A 22,334-nucleotide genomic window follows, 5' to 3' on the forward strand; every position below is an offset into this window, starting at 1 on the left:
CAGTGCGTATAGAAGGTGCAACCTGCCCCCCAGTGAAAGCAAGGGACAAGTTTTTTGACTGGCTTCAGGAGAGCGTAGCTGCTGTAAAAGTGACACTCGGGTGACTTACAGTGGGGAGTGGGGAGCCTGAGGGTTCCTCCCCCCCCCCCCCCCCCAGAAAGGTAACCTCCGACCAGTAGGTTCTTCAAATAATCCATCTTAGCTACACCCTCCATTGGTAATAAAAAGCACCAAACTGCCCACCAAGATCATCTTACCTCAGTTCTCTGCACAGGGAGAGGTACTTGTAGGGGAACTCTTCACCCTTCTCAAGGCCCATGCAGTTGAGCCCATACTACCAGGGGAAGAAGGGAAGGGATTCTATTCCAGGTGTACTTCCTTGAGCTAAAGAAGACTGGGGGGGGGGGGGGGGGGGGCGGATTTCATCTCATCCTGGACCTGAGAGCCCTAAACAAATACTTGGTCAAAGAGACATTCAAGTGTCCCTGGGCACCCTTTTCCCCATGATTCAGGAACAAGATTGGCAATGCTCTTTGGACTTAAAAGATGCCTATACTCATATACCGATGCTTCCAAGTCACAGGAAGTATTTCAGATTATGAGTGGTTAGATGGCACTTCCAGTGTTACACTGCCGTTTGGCCTTGAATCAGCTCCCAAGGTCTTCACCAAATGTTTAGCAGTAGTCGCAGTGTCACTATGCAGACTGGGAGTTCATGTTTACCTACTTGGACAATTGGTCAAGAGCACGTTGAAGGAAGGTGCTGTTGAGAGCTGTTTGGGTGTTAGAGCTGCTACTGTTTGTGATCAGCTACCTGAAGCCACACCTTCAACTAGCTCAGCAATTGGAGTATATAGGAGCACTGCTAGACATGTTCAAGCTCAAGTCTATGTATCTCCGACACAGGCAGACGCCCTTGTTGCCATTGAAACCCGGTTTCGCAGCAGCTAGCAGGTCACAGCTCAGCAGATGTTGATGTTGCTAGGCCACGTGACCTCCATTGTTCGTCACCCCCATAGCAAGTCTCCATATAAGACCTGCCCAGTGGACCCAGGCTTCAGTAGTTGCAAACCAATGGGAATCTGGCGGATGTCATCCAGGTTCCTCCAGAGATGACGCTCTCCATTTTCTCTGGTGGACAATTTGGACCAGTTTGACCTTTGGCACTACTATTCTAAATTTCCCCACCCCAGAAAGTCTTGACCATAGATGCACCCAACCTGGAATGGGGGGGGGGGGGGGGGGGGGCCTCATATTGACAGGCTTCACACACACAGTATCAAATCAACCTCCTGGAACTTCGGGCAATTTGGAACGCTCTAAAGTCTTTCAGAGATCAGTTGTCCAACCAAATTGTGCTAATTGAAATGGACAATCAGGTTGCAATATACTACGTCAACAAGCAGGAGGGTATAGATCTTACCCTCTGTGTCAGGAAGTTGTTGGGATGTGGAACTGGGCCATCAGCACAAGATGGTGCTCAGAGCCAAATACCTGGTGGGGAAATTGAACTGCCTTTGTGACAGACTGAGCAAAGTGCTGCAACCTCACGAGTGGTCTCTCGATATGGGCATAGCCCTTGAGATGTTTGGAGAGTAAATCCTAGGTAAATCTCTTTGCCGCTCAACACAGCAGCAAAGTCCCTCAGTACTTCTTCAGGCTCAGATCACATGACAGACTAGCATCAGATGCTGTCCTCCTACATTGGGAGACAGGTCTTCTGTATGTGTTTTCTCCCACTTCTTTCATAGGGAAGACTCTGTTGAAACTCATATGATCCAGGGAGCCATGGTCCTGATCACCCCATATTGGGCGAGATGAATATGGTTCTCTCTTCTGGAGTTATCCTGAGAACCACTGTGGAGATCGGATTGTTTTCCGACCCTCATCACACAGAGTTAGGGGTCTCTTCTGCATCCCTACCTCCAGTCCCTGGCCCTTACAGCCTGGATGTTGAGAGTGTAGAATTTGCTGCCTTGAATCTCCTGGAGGGTGTCAGGAGGTATTCAAGCACATTCTGTGTACAGCAAGTAAGAGGATTTAGGGCCTTGCATTCACAACAGACAGCAAACATCCTCCATTTGAAAAAGTAACACCTCTTAGTAGAATATTTCCAGGAAGCCAGCAAGACTCAGGAAAGGTTCTACTAAGAGGTGTTACTTTTTCAAATGGAGGATGTTTGCTGTTTGGTGTGAACGCAAGGCCCTAAATCCTCTTACTTGCTCTACACAGAACCTGCTTGAATACCTCTGACATCTCTCTGAATCTGGCCTCAAGACCAATTCTATAAGGGTTCATCCACTGCAATTAGTGCTTACTGTTGATGATGACGTTACAGGAATTGTAATTTATGCTACTGCATATGTATCTGCTCTATTTCCTAAGGCTATGCTTTAACTTAGTCAGGCGATGGTGATAAAAGGAAACTCACTCTAAAATTAATTAAAAGCTTTATTCAGGCATCACGTTACAAAGAATCATAATGCACTGCACAGATATTGAGTAAAAAGGAAGAGAAAACAAAGCAGTTCAAACACATTTTAGGCATTCTATATTTGTTACCCATGCAAGATCATGTAAGTAGGCCATAAATACCATATTTACATAAGTACATATATAAGTACATAAGTAATGCCACACTGGGAAAAGACCAAAAGTCCATCGAGCCCAGCATCCCATCCACAACAGCGGCCAATCCAGGCCAAGGGCACCTGGCGAGTTTCCCAAACGTACAAACATTCTATACATGTTATTCCTGGAATTGTGGATTTTCCCAAGTCCATTTAGTAGTGGTATATGGACTTGTCCTTTGAGGAAACAGTCTAACCCCTTTTTAAACTCTGCTAAGCTAACCGCCTTCACCCTGTTCTCCGGCAACGAATTCCAGAGTTTAATTATGCGTTGGGTGAAGAAACATTTCCTCTGATTTGTTTTAAATTTACTACACTGTAGTTTCATCGCATGCCCCCTAGTCCTAGTATTTTTGGAAAGCGTGAACAGACGCTTCACATCCATGTGTTCCACTCCACTCAATATTTTATGTACCTCTATCATGTCTCCCCTCAGCCGTCTGTTCTCCAAGCTGAAAAGCCCTAGCCTCCTTTGTGACAGACTGAGGAGCGCATTTATATAAACTTTAATATTAAAAGTTCACTCTTATAGCTAGTTTTATCATGATTTGTGTAATATGTACCAAATGTACATGGCGCTTTATAGCGAGACAAGGAACGGTCCATTCTCCTTGGCACTTAAAAGCTATATTCTAAAAGCGGCTCATTTGTGCAGCAATGGGGTTGTAAAGTCAATGTATTTAGCATCTTGCAGTTTTGTATCTTAAAGTTGGTAGTATATTCTTTGATTCAAAGATATATATTTAAAGTGTGATAACTAACTTAAGTATGCCAATGAATCCTATTATATTTTCCCACCTCAAGCACTAACATTTGCTTAATTGTGGTTGTCTCCAGGAAAATGGTGACTAAAGAAGTGTTTCTATAATGTTGAGACTGGCTGACTTTTTTTTCATGTCGTGGGTCCATAAGCAGTTTGAGAAAGTTATGTTTGAACTTTATTTTTTCACATAAAAGGATGGGGTTTGAACTGTTGTATTACAGATTGTTCTAACAGAATTCATTAAAAGCTACATTTTTTTCTTTGTTTCTGGTGACTTTAGAAATCTTTTCATCTTTTCCCAGAGATGATCACAATTACTAGCAGTCATAGTAGTGCAACGTATTGTAGGCAAACGATGCAGTGAATATAACAAATAACTACAACCTTTCATTTGTTTTTCTATAGTTCTAAGTCTAATTGCTTTTTTCTTTGATTTAGAAATATTACAATCTCTTAAAAATGGCTTTTGACTAAAAATTAATACCTTGTCTTAATGTACAACTTGCAAAATGAGTTTCATAAATGTGCATTAGCATACATTTCATAAAATACATAACGTATAATTAATACTTCTGTTAGGACTCCCTCCTCACTCTTGATACTATCATAACAGTCAAATAAGCATTATATTAATTGAGGTTTGTTTTTTTAAATTCAACAGTGAGAGAGCTACAGCAGAAGCCTGCCTGTCCCATTCTTGGCTACAGCAAGGGGAATTCATAAACTTGCATTGTCTTGAAAGGACTATCTGTACTTCCCCAGTGGAAGAACGCATGCTAAAGTCATCAGAAGAAAAGAATGCAAAATGTATTTGCAATTGTATATTCCCTGGTAAAGAAGATAAAGAGAATATTCCAGATGACAGCAGTACAGCCTCCAAACGATTTCGGTTTGATGATTCATACCAGTATCATATGTGTTCTTGTTAAATGCAATATGCTGATATGTTTACCCTGGTACTTGGACTGAAAATGGGTTTAATGATACAATCCAGTGTTACACATTGAGGAGTCATGGTTTATATAATCATGAAATAGGGTTAAAGTGGAAATGCACTTTTAATTCATGACAGGCAATTTTGTCTTGGTATACAACTTGTTTGCAATTTCAATTCAGATTTAAAAAAAGAGACTACTGAGTTGCAAGGGGAAATCCTCCTTGTTTGATGGCTAATAAATGGAACTTGGTTTGAAAATAATAATAAATAAAACAGAAGTTGGTTGCAGATTGCTTAATGTGGGACCACTTCACTCATCTTTAGGGTGCTTTTAAGGACTAAAGTCAATAAATTATGCCTAACAAAATTGGCGCTGAAAAATATAGCGCTTAGCAGTATTCTATAAACGGTGCCCAGGTGCCATTTATAGACTAGCACTTAGTTCTAGGGACCGCAACTACTTTTAGGTCCAACCATTTACACCAGTGAAACCCTGGTATAAATCCCTGCGCCTAAATTAGGCACAGATCCCCTTTATTCTATAACGAATAAATTGTGGGAATGCCCTGATTTCACCCCCCCCCCCCCCCATATGATCCTCCTGTGGCTACACTTCCTTTTTGGATCCATCCATAAAATTTATGCGCAGATCAGGTCATGTAAATTTTAATTAATGTCAATTAGCACTGATAAATTTATTGTGCTAATTGGCTTGTTCAGTTAAATTGGGTGTGCGCAATTTTTAGCGTCTTTAATAGAAGTCGGGGGTAAATGTTTTGGTTAAATAAGGTAAATAGCACTTTAAACTGCAGTACGTATAAAATTGCTGGCTATGTGCCTTGAACCTATCTGTCTTCTACAGCAGACCGGTATGCCATCTGTGGAAGGAATAGTGGTGAAAAAGAAAGCAGAATGTCAATATGCTTGTCAGCTGAAGTAGAAAAGGCCTTCAGATCTGATCCAGACAAAATTCTCATAGAATGCTGAATAGAATAAACCCAAATTGATATATATGGTTCTAAATTTTTGTTTGTTTCATATCGTGCTTAGGGGGCTAATCCATACCATTCATATGACTACATAACGAATGACTTAACCATCAAGACTGGTCATTTTAGGCTAATATCACAGCAATGAGAGGGTGAGACAGCCACACAAATAGGATTAATGGACCATTTGAATTCTATCTTTTTTTTTTTTTTTTAGCAATTCATAGCCAAATTAATTTGAAGTAGTCTAAATATCATTTTACAAGCTTAAATGATATATTTTAAATACTTTTTAGTCAATGGCGATGGGGGGAAAATTGTCCTTCAAAAAAGTTTTAGTTTACTGATTGTTATAAAAGTTATTTAAAAGAAAAAAAATGTGGTTGGATAAAGGTAGCAAAGCTGCTTGATGAAGGGAACACAGCATATCCAAAAGATTGCATCTCAAAAAAAAAAAAGGTGCTGAGTAAATACTCAAATAATCCTTATTATAACATTAACGTAATGTTTACATTTAAGTTTTTATATTTTTGTATTTTTCACTGGGCAGTGCTCCGTAGGGGTTTCATCTCTTCCACAGCTTATTGTTTTTCTTTTGGTGAGCTAACATTGTACCTCTTCTGTGTTGTGTGTGGCAGAGGACAGCTGTAAGATATTGCAGACATTTTTTTAATGAACAAAGTGATTTTTACTTTTTACTTGTTATAATTTAAAATATATCTAGAGCTTTTAATTCATGCTAACTTCAGCACATAGAAATCGGGAGAACTGGAGAATTTTAACTGAAGTTGAGTATATTTAAAAAAAAAAAAGCAAAAAAAAACTTTATTTCCAAACAAAACAGAGAACAAATTTTAGTTTTGAATTCAAAGATTGCTTTGAGAAGGATGCTATTTTTATTTGTGGAAGAACCACAATTTTTAGATAAGACTCCAGTAATCGTGTACACTGTAGTACATATAGAAATTTTCTTTGATATTTATTTAGAACCAAGTGATATAGGATTTAAGATAGAATACATCTAGAGGCTGATGAATTAAAGTGCGAATGGCTTCAGAAATGTAGTTATTGCATGACACTGAATATAGCAGTAATCACATTTGAAAATTGTTTTTATTTCCTATTTATTTTTCTTCAAGCTATTTGCAAACCTTATTCTATTTGCAGATATAATGCAAAATTACTAATGACTTGAAGAATCATGCTAATTGGCTCTTTATAAGCTTTGCATTAGCAAAATGTTGCACAAACAATTTCATAAAGAATAAACGTCTGTGAGACACAACTATACTTCAAGAAGGTATAGTAGAGGTACATAACAGCTTTTTATGAAAAGGTCAATTTTGCACAGACCTTTTCACAATATTTAACCCCACGAAGCAATTGGATTATTATCTGTATGAGCTGGTACTCCAAGAAAATCTTTACATGATATTGACTCATTTCAGGACACTAAGGAAAATACAATTTGCAATTATATTTATGCAGAGTTGAAAGTTGTAATATTTTGATCAAATTACTCCAAATATGGTCAATTTACAAATATATTGTAATTTAAATTGATATCGATAAATAATACCTGATGGGGCGCACATTACTTTGTGTTAGATTATAAGGGAGCAAGCTTCTAAATCTGGTTATATCTAGTGTTGCACATTTTTAGTTTCTCAATACGTAGTTGAATTGCACAGTTGAAAGAGATCTGTGATTTACAAGGTGCTGTCTGCATTCAAATGTTGCAGTAAATTCATCTGTTGAGGCTCATTAGAGCTATTCATACTATAACTGTTTAAAAAAAAAAACCCTGATTGCAGAGGGTATATTAGATCATGTGGTCTTTGTATGGAAAACTGTGCTTATCTGGTGCATTGTAACTTCAGAATGCTTTCTGTTTTAAGTCCCCCAAATCATTAGTTTAATAAAGATTAATATTAATAGAACATCTGTAGTAATGGATATTCTGCTTTGGGGGAAGTTCTAAATGTGAATAATCTGCAGTAGGTTAGTAAGGTGATTTATCTTGATTGTCAGAAGAATCAGTAATTGTAAAATATATTCATGTGAAATTAGTTACCATATACATTTTAAGCATAGCCAAACATCTGGATAAAGTGAGCATAGGTTGGCCAGATCCAAAGGTCTCTATTCTATTCTCTTGACCTATCTGCTGTATTTGACACCGTTGATCACCACCTATTCCTTGATACGCTGTCCTCACTTGGACTTCAGGGCTCTGTTGTTTCTTGGTTTTCTTTTCTCCCATCGCACTTTTAGTGTGTGCTCTGGTGGATCTTCCTCCACTTCTATCCCACTATAAGTTGGTGTACCTTAGGGCTCTGTCATGGGACCTCTTCTTTTCTCCATCTATACTTCTTCCCTTGGTGCTCTGATCTCCTCCCATGGTTTTCAATATCACCTTTATGCTGATGACTCCAAGATCTACCTCTCCACACCAGAAATTTCAGCAGGAATCCAGGCCTAAGTGTCAGCCTTCATCGCCAAATGAAACTAAACATGACCAAGACTGAGCTTATTTTTCCTCCTAAACCCACATCTCTTCTTTCCCCATCTCTGTGGATAATGATTTCATCAGCTCATAACGTAATCATCTTTGACTCCTTTCGCTCTTTCTCTGCACACATCCAACAGATTGCTAAAACATGTCATTTTGTTTTCTCTACAACATCACCAAAATGTGTCCCTTCCTTTCTGAGCACACTACGAAAACCCTTATCCCCACTCTTATTTCTCGCTTAGACTACTGCAACTTGCTTCTCACAGGACTCCCACTAAGCCATCTCTTCCCCCCCCCCCCCCCCCTCAATCTATTCAAAACTCTGCTGCACGACTTAGATTCTGCCGGTGTCGCTATGTTAATGGTTAGCCCTCTCCTGAAATCACTTCATTGGCTCCCTATCCATTTTTGCATACAATTCAAACTCCTCTTATTGACTTACAAATCCATTTACTGAACAGCAGTAGTCTGCTAAAAATGTCCAAATTCTGATATTGGAAGGTCAGCATTTGGGCGTTTCACCCTGCAGTTTGTCCAGATAGCAAGGGGGTTTGAGCAGGACTAGGGAGGGCCCAAAAGTAGGACATCCAACAGTTATTTTCGAATGGGAATAAACGATCAAGTCTAAAAAGGATGCTTCTATTTAGACATGTTTCAGTCATGACCAAGTTACAAAAAGGTGTTCTGATTGAGCAGCTAACCACTGGAGCGATTAAGGCATGACCCCCTCCATTCTCCAGTGTTTGATGTCCCCCAACCCTCTCCTTTGAAAGTGAAATCAGAAAAGAAATCCAGGCTCTCTCAATTGCAGGTATTACAGCCATTCTGAACAAAGCAGCAAGCAGGTCAGAGAGTAGCATAGTGATTAGTGCAGTGGCCTGTAAACCAATGGACACAAGTTCAAATCCTACTGTAACTCTAATCTCTTAATGGGGTTTCCTCCAGAAACAGAAAAAATACTTACTGTACCTAAAGATATGACACTTGCAAGTCTGAAGTCTATTGAAGTAGTGTAATTCAGGTAAAAAATAGCTATTTTTCTGTTCCTGGAGCAATTTAAAAAAAACAAGTTACAGTGGGATTTAAACCTGTGTTCCTTGGTTTACAGTCTACTGCACTAACCACTAGGCTACTCCTCTGTTCTGCAAGGATGTCTGTGTAGCTGTTTTCATACAAATGCTGCCAGACAAACCTCCTTGTGCCTTGTTTTCCCCTTTATTATAATGTTTCAGTTGGTAAAATGGTTGTTCAGGATGGCTGGCTCCAGCATAAGGTCGTCCTGGGTATTTTTGAACAGGAAAATGGCTGTGAGATGGGAGTTTTTTGGCACTTAGACATCCTTTCAAGAATGCCCCTACCAGGGGCGTATCTGAACTGTGGCGGTAGGGGGGGCCAGGGCCAGAGTGAGGGGGCACATTATAGCCCCCCCCCCCCCCGCCGCCGCCATTGCCGATCCCCCTCCCCCCAGCCGCTGCCATTGACAATCTCCCCCCGCCGTTGCTGTCGCCTACCTTCGCTGGCGGGGGACCCCAACCCCCGCCAGCCGAGGTCCGCGTCCTCCTGCCGCTGCCGGCTGCCTTTAAAAGAATTCCGTCAGCTGGCGGGGGACCCCCAACCCCCGCCAGCCAAGCTGAGGTCCTTTCATTTCTTTCAGAACTTCCAGTAAAGCTGGCGCCGAAAGTTTCTTCTGAGTCTGACGTCGCTGCACGTTGTACGTGCAGGACGTCAGACTCAAAAGAAACTTTCGGCGCCAGCTTCAGTGGAAGAAATGAAAGGACCTCGGCTTGGCTGGCGGGGGTTGGGGGTCCCCCGCCAGCTGACGGAATTCTTTTAAAGGCAGCCGGCAGCGGCAGGAGGACGCGGACCTCGGCTGGCGGGGGTTGGGGTCCCCCGCCAGCGAAGGTAGGCGAGCAACGGAGGGGGAGGGTTGGCAGCGGTAGAGGGGTCCAGGGCGAAATCTGCGGGGGCTCAGGCCCCTGAGGCCCCACGCAGATACGCCCCTGGCCCCTACACTTCTCCATTCTCTACTGCCTTACCTGCTGTAAGACCACCTAATCTGCCACCTGCTAACTGTGCTGACCAGGCCTCTATCATGTTACAAGCTAGCTGCTTTTGTCTGGTTAGCTGACCCAGTATGTATTGCGTAGCCTCTGCTCTGTGTGCCTTGTGAATTTTCAGAGGGCTGGGTAGGTTATGAATATCCTTCAGTTAACTGCTCTAGATTACCTTTCTGGCTTGGGAATGCTGCCATAGGCATATGGTACTCCATGTCCCCTCTCCCCAAAATAAATTAAACAGAAGCTTGGTAGCTTTAAACAAAGCTGTAAAGAACTTCCTTACACTCTTGCATGTTTATTCATAGATGTGTAGCTCATCTCATTGGTATAGTCCTTTATTCGATTTGTGCTACCATCTTGTTAAACCTGCAGTCCTATCTACTTGTTAACTTTAAGGCCTCGGTTTCAGAGCGATTCCTGTCACTGCTGGCATCTACATATAAAAGCTGCCTTGGTGGAGTCTATTTTATAAAGACAAGAATGTGCCTGCTTTTCTTTATAGAATACTAGTATAGCTGGGTAAATATGTACTTATATTTCAGGTGAGCACTAGCTGTAGAACTGCTGTCAATGCTCATACCTAGAAACACATGTAAATTATAATATTCTATAACTTAACTTGTAACTGTGTGCCCCACCTTTACTCTACCTATGTATATATTCACCTGGGAATTACACACCATCACATTTTGGTGCTAGGTTATAGAGCAGCATGTAGCTGGAATATTGGTATTTACAAATGTGTGCCAGTATTCATTTATGTGTGGACTTAGTGCCTACAACTATGTATGCTGTTACAGAATTATCCTCATTACGTCTGACAAAATGATCTTCATGCTACAAAGCCAGGATCCTAAGTGGTCTCGTTTCATCATCCTTTTAATTTAAAGAAGAAGAATGAATATGGGTTGTTGATACTCAGTTCTGTGACCAAAGTATTTTGGGGAGGAAATTGAAAAACATGTTGGTCTGCTTTAGGAAAAAGGTAAATTAGTCTCCTACCATATTAACACACTACTACATGTGAATGTCTAAGGCAATCTGAATTACATAAGGGCTCTGAAATACTCGCTTTCCTGCCCAGAAGTTGGAGTGGCCAATTCTTCACGTTGTGCTGTGAAAATCTTGATATGTCTGTTGCTTTTAGACTTCTAGCTCAAGCAAAATTCTGGTGGTGTGAATTGGATGTATCACAAAATAGCCCACTAAATAAACACATCGCTGCTTGGCCCACTGAGTTATGGATCCATATCTATAATTTCTCCCCTCTTTGCTCTCAATTATAAATAGTAGCCCAATATACTCTGTGCTAGTTTTTGATGCAGCTACCAGGTCAGTGATTCAAGGTGCCTCAATGAAAGCTAGTGAAACTTTCACTAGAAGAAAACTGTCTCAAAGGGGGACTCGCACACAAAAGTGTGCCACAGTTTGACTAACACATTATATAAATGGGTCACTGCCAGCTATGTAGTAGCTCAACTTTTCTCCTGTCCCTGCCCACCATTCATACCATATACTATGGCAATAAACTCCAAAACCTATGCTTTCAGAGGTATCTGATTATAATTTGAGATTCTATTGGATATACTCTTTTAAGATAACTATACACCCTAGTCAATGCTGCTTATACTTATGTGGTGATAGACGTATACAGGAAGATTCACTCTATTAGAATCGTGTGATATACAAAATTCAAAATACCAGTGATGGTCTACATAATGTAACTTGCCTTGAGCTCAGATTTGGGAAAAAAATGCATACTCTAAAATCCAAATCGAACTTGCTCTAATGTTAACCACCTTAACTCTTACAGTTTCAACTGCTTGTATCTGATAATCTTAACACCAAGACTATTTGACTCTAGTTGGGCTTTGTTTAATTGTAGTTTGTAAACTGCCTTGTACAAGGTGGTATAGTAAAAATGTAATACATCATAATAAACCATGTGCTAGGTCTGCTACTGTCTGAACAGTGTATAGTAACAAAGTGCAAGACAGTGAAGTCTCTAGACTGTGGAGTTCTCAACCTACTCCTCTCGATACACCTAGCCATGTTTGCCTTCATTCTATACAAATCTTTCTATATTCATTGTTGGTATCCTGAAAACCAGACTGGCTAGGTGTGTCCTGTGTTAGACCCCTGAAAAAAAGAATCATCAAAGTAGTACCTTTTTTCTGCTTGTGGTCACCTGGTCTACAATAATGTAAAAACTAGGGCTGCCTGTTAATTGTGATTCTTCAAAAATTAGTTGTGATTAATAATTAACTGCCCTCCCTCCCCTACACGCATACATACATGGTTGGTCCAGCATATCTCTCTTCCCCATTCTGGTTTACCTTTTTTCAGTAAATCTTTGCCTTGCAGTGGCAGCTGTATTGAAATGCTGCCTTGACCTGCATCAGACCTTTCCTTTTGACCTGCCCTGCCCTGCCCCTTCTGACACAGCTTCTTGTTACAGGAGTCCCAAGGAGTCACTTGAGTCGCTCTTTATGCTTTATTTATTTTGCCTCACTACATGTGATAAGCTTTGAGCTAAATTAATGAGCATCTCTGACTCAGGAGTCTTGCTACTCCCTTTCTAGGTGCTTCCTTTTTTTACTGACTAAGCTATCTGCATATTCATGGGCTCCCTCCAGTACATTCAATATGGCTGGATTGTTTTCCCTGATGTGTGTTACTACAGAGCCTGATCACTGTGTGTGTGTGCTTCTTTATTATCTCTAGTTCATTCCTGATGAGTGGGTATATGACCTCCTCCGAGCAGTTGTTTGGGCTAGACCTATTTTAATAATGACTTAGTCACAAAAAAGTGTCCTAAATGATCAGATGCCCACTGGAGGGATTAAGGCATGACCCACCCCATTACTTCCCTAGTAGTCACTGATTCCCTCCATCCCCAAAGATGTGCAAGAAACATTACATACCGGCCTCTATGACAGCTTCAGATGTTATGGTCAGTCCTATTAGAGCAGCAAACAGGTCCCTGGAGTAGCTAGTGGTTAGTTCAGTGGACTGTAGAGAAAGGGACCCATGCCCTTAGCTCACTCTGGCACACTTGTGGAAAGTATGAGCCCTCCAAAACCCTACAGCACTAACATGGAGGTGACACCTGCAGGCATATGGGCTATTGTATTGTTGTACACGTGCTATAATAGGTTTTTGGTGGGTTTTGGAGGGCTCACCATACACTAGAAGGGGGTAACGGTGACGTGTGTACATGGGATCTTTTATGTGAAGTCCACTGCAGTGCCCCCTAGGCTGTCCCACTGCTCTGCTGAAAAGACCGTGTGGCCAGTCTACTGAGAATGCTGGACCCCATACATCCCAATGGCTTGTGTTTGTGTGTTTTTCACTTGGATGTGTTTTTTTTCCTGAAAATGGTCCAAAAAAAATAGATGCACTGAATACAACAACGTCTAGCAAATGTCCATTTTCAAACAAAAAGAGAGATGGTTTTCTGGTTCAAAAATTGCTATGCTCACCACTTGAACTTTGGACGTTTTCAGCAAAACATCCAAAGTGGATTTAGACGTCATATCAAAAATGCTCCTCTACATCAAGCAGCCCGCTTTATCCACACATTCATTAACACCTTCAAAATATTAGTAGGAAACCTTGGTTCTAAGATAAGCAAAGATGGTAGCAGTTGCTCCTTTCTTTGACTGCTGATATTGATTGCCTTAAAAAGGGGTTAGACGGTTTCCTAAAGGACAAGTCCATAAACCGCTACTAAATGGACTTGGGGAAAAATCCACAATTCCAGGAATAACATGTATAGAATGTTTGTACGTTTGGGAAGCTTGCCAGGTGCCCTTGGCCTGGATTGGCCGCTGTGGTGGACAGGATGCTGGGCTCGATGGACCCTTGGTCTTTTCCCAGTGTAGCATTACTTATGTACTTATGTAATAAGGTCAAATGGAAGAACACCCCATGTGTTTTTACTCTTTGAACCTCAGCAGCTTGCTGTTGGCCCTACTGCTACTTTTTTCCCCCAGAGATCATGGATATAGGAAGCTTATTAATTGGCTGGCCTTGTTGTGTCAAAACCGGCTAGCGATCCCAGTGCCTCCCCTTGAGATAGAGAGATCTTTTGAGCCCTGATGAATGGATGCCACATCTACAAGCCTGTGTTACGTATCCTCCAGATGGTGGTGGCTGCAGTGTCACATGCTGATGAGGAGCCATGGAAATTGACTTCAGGGGCAGCATTTTGGGAAGATAAGGAGAATCAAACACTAACAGAAAGCTTTTTCAACCTAACCTATTAAAGGGGCCCTTTTACTAAGCTACGTTAAGTGCATTCTGCACTAGGTTTGGTATGGATAAACACAATCCCAGCACACTGTATCTTCAGTACATGTCACAGGTAGACTGTCCCTTCATTTAAACGGTTTATTGAAAACTTGTACAAAATTTCTCATTTATTCCTCATTGAATTCATGAAGCAATTATTTTTTCAGGTCCTGCGTCAACATGGCCATGTTTTGCTATAGTTGTGTCAGGACAACAGCCCTAAAACATATAAAACACATTATAATATCTTACAATGTGCAATAATTTACTACAATTCTAAAATCCAAAGGACACCATACCTGTTCCAAAATGCTGTAGTCTTTAGCGCTTCATTATTTTAACAAGATGGAGGCTAAATGCCATTGTATCCACTAAATAGACAGCCCACTCAGCAACAAGCAATCAGCTACTCCAATCACCATTCAAATCCCATAAATGACAACAAGTCCAATTCTAGATTCAACCCACCCAGGGAAACTGTACCCAATGAGAAGATCTACTACTATTCTTTGTAATTTAGCAACCTATCAACATCACCCCCTCTATGGCCACCTGTATTTACTCTAAAACTCGCCACCGTAAGTCACTCTGCCCTTTTTCCACCCAGTGGGACATCAGAGGGGCTTGCAAATTCCTACACTGAATTCTGTATTTTTGTTCAGTCAACCGCACCTTAATCTGCCATTTGGTTCTCCCAATATATATTAAATCACAGGGACACACTATCATGTATATGACATTAATAGACTCACAATCAGTATCTGCCCACAACATCAATAATCTATCAATTTTAGGGACCCTAATACGTAAGTCCCACCAATGCAATCTTACACCATTGGCGTTTGCCACAAACAGTGCGTCCCACTACATCTAATCTATTCACTTCATAATCAATATGTTTCTATGTAAGAATTTCCCCCGCTGTCTGGCCACTCTGGTATGCCACTAAAGGTTTCTCCTCAAAGCAGGAATGAATAGATAAAATGTGGCAAAACGTATATGTTGCTGCAGTAACTAATGAAAATAAACCACTGAAATTCCCTTAAATCTTTGGTATTATTAATGAAACCCAACTACTAAACCAAAGATATGATGCCACTGATGCAGACAAATAGCACCGTACTCAAACATATAAATTTATTATTATTTTATTTATATTTATGTGTGTAACTTTAAATGTTAAAGAGAGCCCTCAGACAAACTTTAAGGCGAACTCATTTCTTTCTGCCCGGTGGAATAGCACCTCTTTCATCGGGCAATCTCTTCTAAGTGAACATACGTGCTATTAAGTCTACACAACAGTGCTCTAAAGTGCATTGTGCTCCAAAACACAACATAACTTAAAATACTGAAACGTGAACTTATCTTTAGTCTTTGTTATTTGTTCCCATATTCATTTTTTCATTTCTCCATATATCATCATTGTTCACTCCTCCATGTTTCGCTATAAATTTTATAGTCCTTGCCACTCTCAGTCCATAAAAATCAATAATCCATAAGGCTTAATCCGCGAGGCTTCCCTTGGTAACACCCGACACCGCGGGTTTCACTATTTTCTTCAGGGACTTGGGTTAAACGCCCAACGCTGCTATTCAAATATAAAAAAATGTTCTTGACTGAGGCATGGTCACCATGGATCTCCAGTGCACTCACTCAATTCTTACTAGGCACTTTCTTTTAAAAGAGGCTCAGGCGATCATCGCTCTGCTGACGTCACTGCAACACAAGAACATTGAATCAATCACTCAATCTGTCCAATCAGATCTAGAATTTCATATAATTCACCACAATTAAGTGAACTTCAAATCATAGTATTCCACTCGATGTTTTCATTCAGACCCTTTGGATTAATAGTCTGGAGTTTATATATCCACCACTGTTCCCTACGTGTCAAAATAACAATTCGATCCCCACTCTCTGCTAATTCCGGCACATGGTCTATAATGAACCACCTCAACTCAGCAAAGGAATGGTGATGACGTAAACAATGGGGTACTAATGGAGCTGTTAAAGTTTTTGTAGTAAGACGACTCTTATGCTCCACCAAGCGAATCCTCATAGATCTAATTGTTCTCTCCACATAATATAGAGAACACGGGCAGAAGATCACATATACTACTAATGATGACTGACACGTAGTGGCGTGCTCCACCGAGAAAGTTTGCTGAGTGCCTTCATGTTCCCATTGTGTCACTATACTTGTTTGGGAACAAAACTGACATTTACCGCATGGTCTGTGGCATCCCTGGTTGTTATTAGACGTAGTATGAACTACTTTAGTATGCACCAGCTGATCTTTAAGATTTCTCCCCCGTGTATACGCCTGAAATTTACGATGAAAAACAGTCATGATAACATAGCTTTTTTGGACACATGGGTATATAAAGATCAGGGTCAGTTACAGGTGACAGTTTAGTTGGGTTGCAGTAACTAATGAAACATGCATCATCACATATGGGAAAACAATAACAAGTTTATCCAAAACCTAAACAGTGCAATATCTTAACAAAATATCAATAGAGGCAAACTTCATCCAATAATACGCCCTCTTAATAATGTATGAACTGGCTTACTGGTAAGCTTGCTTGTAGAGAATATGGATGAAAACTAGAAAAATGTAATAATGTATTTCTAGTTGCAGGTTTTCGATACAATGTAGTACAAATTTTCATTCCTGCTTTATAGACACAAACTTCCAAAAACTCAATACTTGCCTCATTGAATGTTGCTATTAACTTGAACTCACAAAGTAACATTTATCCAAACCAAAAACTCCTGCAATATCTCAACATCCCCTTTCCAGATGAAAAATAGATCATCCAAAAATCTATGCCATGCTTTCACATATCTAAACCAATTGGATAGATATATAAATTGTTCTTCCACTTCTGCTACCATTAAAATAGCCACAGAGGGTGCCATTGTACTACTACTACTTAACATTTTTAGAGCGCTACTAGGGTTACACAGCGCTGTACAGTTTAACAAAGAAGGACAGTCCCTGCTCAAAGGAGCTTACAATCTAAAGGACGAAATGTCAAGTTGGGGCAGTCTAGATTTCCTGAATAGTGGTATAGTAGGTGCCGAAGGCGACATTGAAGAGGTGGGCTTTGAGCAAGGATTTCAAGATGGGCAGGGAGGGGGCCTGGCGTATGGGCTCAGGGAGTTTATTCCAAGCGTGGGGTGAGGCGAGGTAGAAAGAGCGGAGCCTGGAGTTGGCGGTGGAGGAGAAGGGTACTGAAAGGAGTGATTTGTCTTGAGAGCGGAGGTTACGGGTAGGAATGTAAGGGGAGATGAGGGTAGAGAGGTAAGGAGGGGCTGCAGATTGGGTGCATTTGTAGGTTAGCAGGAGAAGCTTGAACTGTATGCGGTACCTGATCGGAAGCCAGTGAAGTGACTTGAGGAGAGGGGTGATATGAGTATATCGGTCCAAGTGGAAGATGAGACATGCATAAGAGTTCTGAACGGATTGAAGGGGGGGTAGATGGCTAAGTGGGAGGCCAGTGAGGAGTAGGTTGCAGTAGTCAAGGCGAGAGGTAATGAGAGAGTGGATGAGAGTTTGGGTGGTGTGCTCAGAGAGAAAAGGGCGAATTTTGCTGATGTTATAGAGGAAGAAGCGACAGGTCTTGGCTATCTGCTGGATATGCGCAGAGAAGGAGAGGGAGGAGTTGAAGATGACTCCGAGGTTGCGGGCAGATGAGACGGGGAGGATGAGGGTGTTGTTAACTGAGATAGAGAGTGGCGGGAGAGGAGAAGTGGGTTTGGGTGGGAAGACAATAAGCTCGGTCTTGGCCATGTTCAGTTTCAGGTAGCGGTTGGATATCCAGGCAGCAATATCGGATAGGCAGGCCGATACTTTGTCCTGGGTTTCGGCAGTGATGTCTGGTGTGGAGAGATAAAGCTGGGTGTCGTCAGCATAACGATGATATTGGAAACCATGGGATGAGATCAGGGAGCCCAGGGAAGAGGTGTAGATTGAAAAAAGAAGGGGTCCAAGGACAGATCCCTGAGGAACTCCAACAGAGAGCGGGATGGGGGTGGAGGAAGAACCATGAGAATGTACTCTGAAGGTACGGTGGGAGAGATAAGAGGAGAACCAGGAGAGGACAGAGCCCCGGAACCCAAATGAGGACAGTGTGGCAAGAAGTAAATTGTGATTGACAGTGTCAAAAGCGGCGGATAGGTTGAGGAGGATGAGAATGGAATAGTGGCCTTTGGATTTGGCAAGGAAGAGATCATTGCAGACTTTAGATAGCGCCGTTTCTGTAGAGTGTAAGGGGCGAAAGCCGGATTGAAGTGGATTGAGGATGGCATGAGAGGAGAGAAAATCAAGGCAATGGCTGTGCGGCGCGTTCAAGTAACTTGGAGAGGAAGTACTGTTTATAATATTTGCCCTGAAAATAAAAATAATTATGGCATATGACCAACTACAGTAATTTCATCAAAAGATCAGTAGGCATATAATGTGGATGATTGCAAGCTTCTAAGTGTTGACAAATTACTCTTAATGCAGGTTTGTTGTGAAATCACAGTGTATAAAGATACATCTCATTACACAAACAGAAGGTAAAATTAAAGACATAGTGGGGGCAGCTTTCTTGGCTAACATTATCACTGCTAAGGAAATGGCATATTTATGTCATCAGTGTCCTAATATTCTTAAAATTTACAAGAGTGTGGACAATCACATGGGGCATCCCATTGTATCTTTGAGAAATATTGTGTTAGAACCTTTGAGCAAGTTGGTGGATATCTATTTGCAACCTTGCGTTTGTGTAATGAGTTCTTATTTACAAGATACCACCCACTTTCTCTGAGCATTACAAGAGGTTGAGGTGACTTAGAGGGGCATAATTGAACGTCGCCGGCCAAATAGATCGCCGGTGATCTATGTTGGCGGCAGCGCTACAGCTGGCCGGAACTGTATTATCGAAAAAGATGGCCAGCCATCTTTTTTTTCGATAATACGGGTTAGCCCGGCCAAATGCCTTGGAGTTCACCGGGTTTGAGATGGCCGGGTTTGTTTTTCAGCGATAATGGAAAGTTATGTCGGCCATCTCAAACCCCGGCCAAATTCAAGGCATTTGGCCATGGGAGGAGCCAGCATTTTTAGTGCACTGGCCCCCCTGACATGCCTGGACACCAACCAGCCACCCTAGGGGTCACTGCGGTAGACTTCAGAAAAGCTCCCAAGTGCATAGCTCCCTTACTTTGGGAGCTGAGCCCCCCAACCCCCCCCCCCAAACCCACTACCCACAAATGTACTGCACCCACTAAAATTGCTCCAGGGACCTGCATACAGCCTCTAGGACTTATTGCTGCTGTATAACTTTGGCACGCCAGTTCACACCTGAAGACTAATCTCTCTGAAAAAGTCATTTCTTGAAATAACCACGTTTACTCACAGTTAACTGCAGATCAGAGGTTGTGCCCCACTGGCAAACAGTCCCCTGGTACTAAGATTAGCAGTAGGTCAGAACTGGCACAATGGTGTACAATGCCCTCTTTCAGCACCATTCAAGGTAAGAACTACGTTCTCTAACGTGGGTAACACAGGAAAGGGAACTAAAACTGGCTTACAAAAATGGCCACTACCACATGGACTACAACAGGAAACAAAACAGGGCACACTCTGACCCAGTTACAGGGGGGAAAAGCACCATGGGAGTAGAGCCCAGTACCCTACACCCACCACAATGCATTGCTAATGTGACTCTGCAGGGCAGCTAACATAAAAGGTGCCACACTCACCCGAGAGCCACATCGCAACCAGGGAAAGGCTGTCGGAGGATACAACACATTCTGCTGTCATGGAGGTGGGTACGGCATTTGAGGCTGGCATACAGGCTGGCAAAAAAGGTTTTTAGTTTTATTTTTTTTAGTATGGAAGGGGGTTGGTGACCACTGGGGGAGTATGGGGAGGTCATCCCCCATTCTCCGAGGACAAGCAGGCTGCTTGTTCTCACGACTGGGTTGACGTCCGCGGCAGCCCCCACCAACCGGAAAAAGCTTCGCGGGACGGTCGGCACGCAGGGCACGCCCACCGCGCATGCGCGGCCGTCTTCCCGCCCGTGCGCGACCGCTCCCGCCAGTTACTTTTTTCCCGCGACTGAGAGAGTCGTGTTTTTGCAACTCTCTCGTTTCAGCCGCCGGAATTTTCGACCGCGTTTACGCGGGTCGTCGCTCTTGGCCCTTTTGGCCTCTTCTTCTTTCAGTTTCGTTTGTTATCCAAAAAAAAAAAAAAAAAAAAAAAAAAAAGAATTTTGCGCGTGTGGAGCACGCGCTCCTCCTTTTTCCCTCGCTTTCTAGCGGGGACGCCTCGTTGCGGCCTAGTGGCCGCTCGGTCGGTTTCAATTTTCGTGGTGTGATTTTAGCCACCATTGCCGACTTTGACTTCGCCGACGCGATTTTTCCGTCGATGTCCTCGAAGGTCCCGAGTGGATTTAAAAAGTGTGGTCGCTGCGGCCGGCCGATCTCGCAGACCGACACCCACGCTTGGTGCCTCCAGTGCCTCGGGCCGGAGCACAATCTCAAGTCGTGTGCTTTGTGTCTCGGTCTCCGGAAACGGACTCAGGTTGCGAGGCAAGTTCTGCGGGACCGTCTTTTTGGAACTTGCGCCGGCCCCTCGACGTCGACCTCGACGGCATCGGTATCGAAGGCCGGTTCTTCGGTACCGGTATCGATGCCCGAGACATCGGCACCGATGGCAGCGACCCCAGGAGAACAGGTCCCGTCGGCCCGCCGGTCCGCCGGCGAGAGTGGGGTAGAGAGACCGCGTGGGCAGTCGGCCCCGGTCACTCCCTCAACTCGTGAGCCACGGGACCGAACCCTGTCGGACCCGGTACCTCGAGACCGAGGGGGATCGACCTCCTCCTCCTCCATGCCCTCCGGCACCGGTGACGTGCACCGGAAGAAGGACAAGAAGCGCCGTCACCGGGAGCCCTCGGTGCCTGAGGAGGTGTCGACGCCGAAGCGTCATCACAGAGAGGAGAGATCTCCGTCGGTGGTGGAGGTACCGACGCGTCGGGGTTCCGGCACCTCGGTGCCGTCTCCTGGCCCCCAGCAGCTTCTGGCACCGACACCCTTGCCGGCCCCACCGCCTTTCTCGGCAGCGGGCCTGGACGAGTGCCTCAGAGCCATCCTTCCGGGGCTCCTGGAAGGGCTGATGCGCCAGGCTGTGCCGGCGCCGGGGGTGCTTGCGCCCTCGGCGCCGATGACTGTGGCGCCGGCGAGCTCTAGCCCGGCGCCGGGGCAGTCGACACCGCCGCCGCTTGCGGTGCCGGTCTCGACAGCCACGCAGGTGGAGTCCCCGTCGACGTCGATGGAGGGAGCTCCGTCCCCGCCGGCGCGGGAGTCCACCGCTCGACGACACCGAGGCCTCGGTGCCTCGACGTCGAGCCGGGCCCGGTACCGGACTCAGCTACATGAGCTAATGTCCGATACCGAGGATGAGGACTCGTGGGGGGAAGAGGAGGACCCGAGATATTTCTCCTCAGAGGAGTCTACGGGCCTTCCCTCGGACCCCACGCCGTCACCGGAGAGGAAGCTCTCACCTCCTGAGAGTCTCTCCTTTGCCTCCTTTGTGCGGGATATGTCTATAAGCATTCCCTTTCCCGTGGTCTCTGTGGAAGAGCCGAGGGCCGAGATGCTCGAGGTCCTCGACTATCCATCACCACCTAGAGAGTCCTCCACGGTACCGCTGCACAATGTCCTGAAGGAGACGCTGCTCCGGAACTGGGTGCGACCATTAACTAATCCCACCATTCCCAAGAAAGCAGAGTCCCAGTACAGGATCCACTCTGACCCAGAGCTCATGCGGCCCCAGTTGCCCCATGACTCAGCGGTCGTGGATTCTGCTCTCAAGAGGGCACGGAGTTCGAGGGATACCGCCTCGGCGCCCCCGGGGCGGGAGTCTCGCACTCTGGACTCATTTGGGAGGAAGGCCTACCAGTCCTCCATGCTCGTGACCCGCATCCAATCGTACCTGCTCTATATGAGCATCCACATGCGGACCAATGTGCAACAGCTGGCGGACCTGGTCGATAAGCTCCCGCCGGAGCAGTCCAGGCCTTATCAGGAGGTGGTCAGGCAGCTGAAGGCGTGCAGAAAGTTCCTGTCCAGGGGGATTTTTGACACCTGTGACGTGGCAT

At 43.8% G+C, this 22,334-nt stretch overlaps 1 protein-coding gene across 5 annotated transcripts in view; it reads left to right on the forward strand.

Moving 5' to 3' along the window:
- The window catches only part of STK17B (serine/threonine kinase 17b), a 61,091-nt gene extending 56,209 nt beyond the window's left edge, over window positions 1–4,882 (forward strand). For all 5 annotated transcript variants that reach the window (XM_030209765.1, XM_030209764.1, XM_030209767.1 and 2 more), the window contains exon 8: window positions 4,055–4,882. In XM_030209765.1, coding sequence (XP_030065625.1) covers window positions 4,055–4,322 — 268 coding nt within the window. In that variant the 3' untranslated portion in view covers window positions 4,323–4,882. The remainder of the gene's footprint in view (window positions 1–4,054) is intronic.
- The last annotated feature ends 17,452 nt before the right edge of the window (window positions 4,883–22,334 follow it).

The sequence above is a fragment of the Microcaecilia unicolor genome, chromosome 7, assembly GCF_901765095.1.
Source record: "Microcaecilia unicolor chromosome 7, aMicUni1.1, whole genome shotgun sequence".
Taxonomy (NCBI): Eukaryota; Metazoa; Chordata; class Amphibia; order Gymnophiona; family Siphonopidae; genus Microcaecilia; species Microcaecilia unicolor.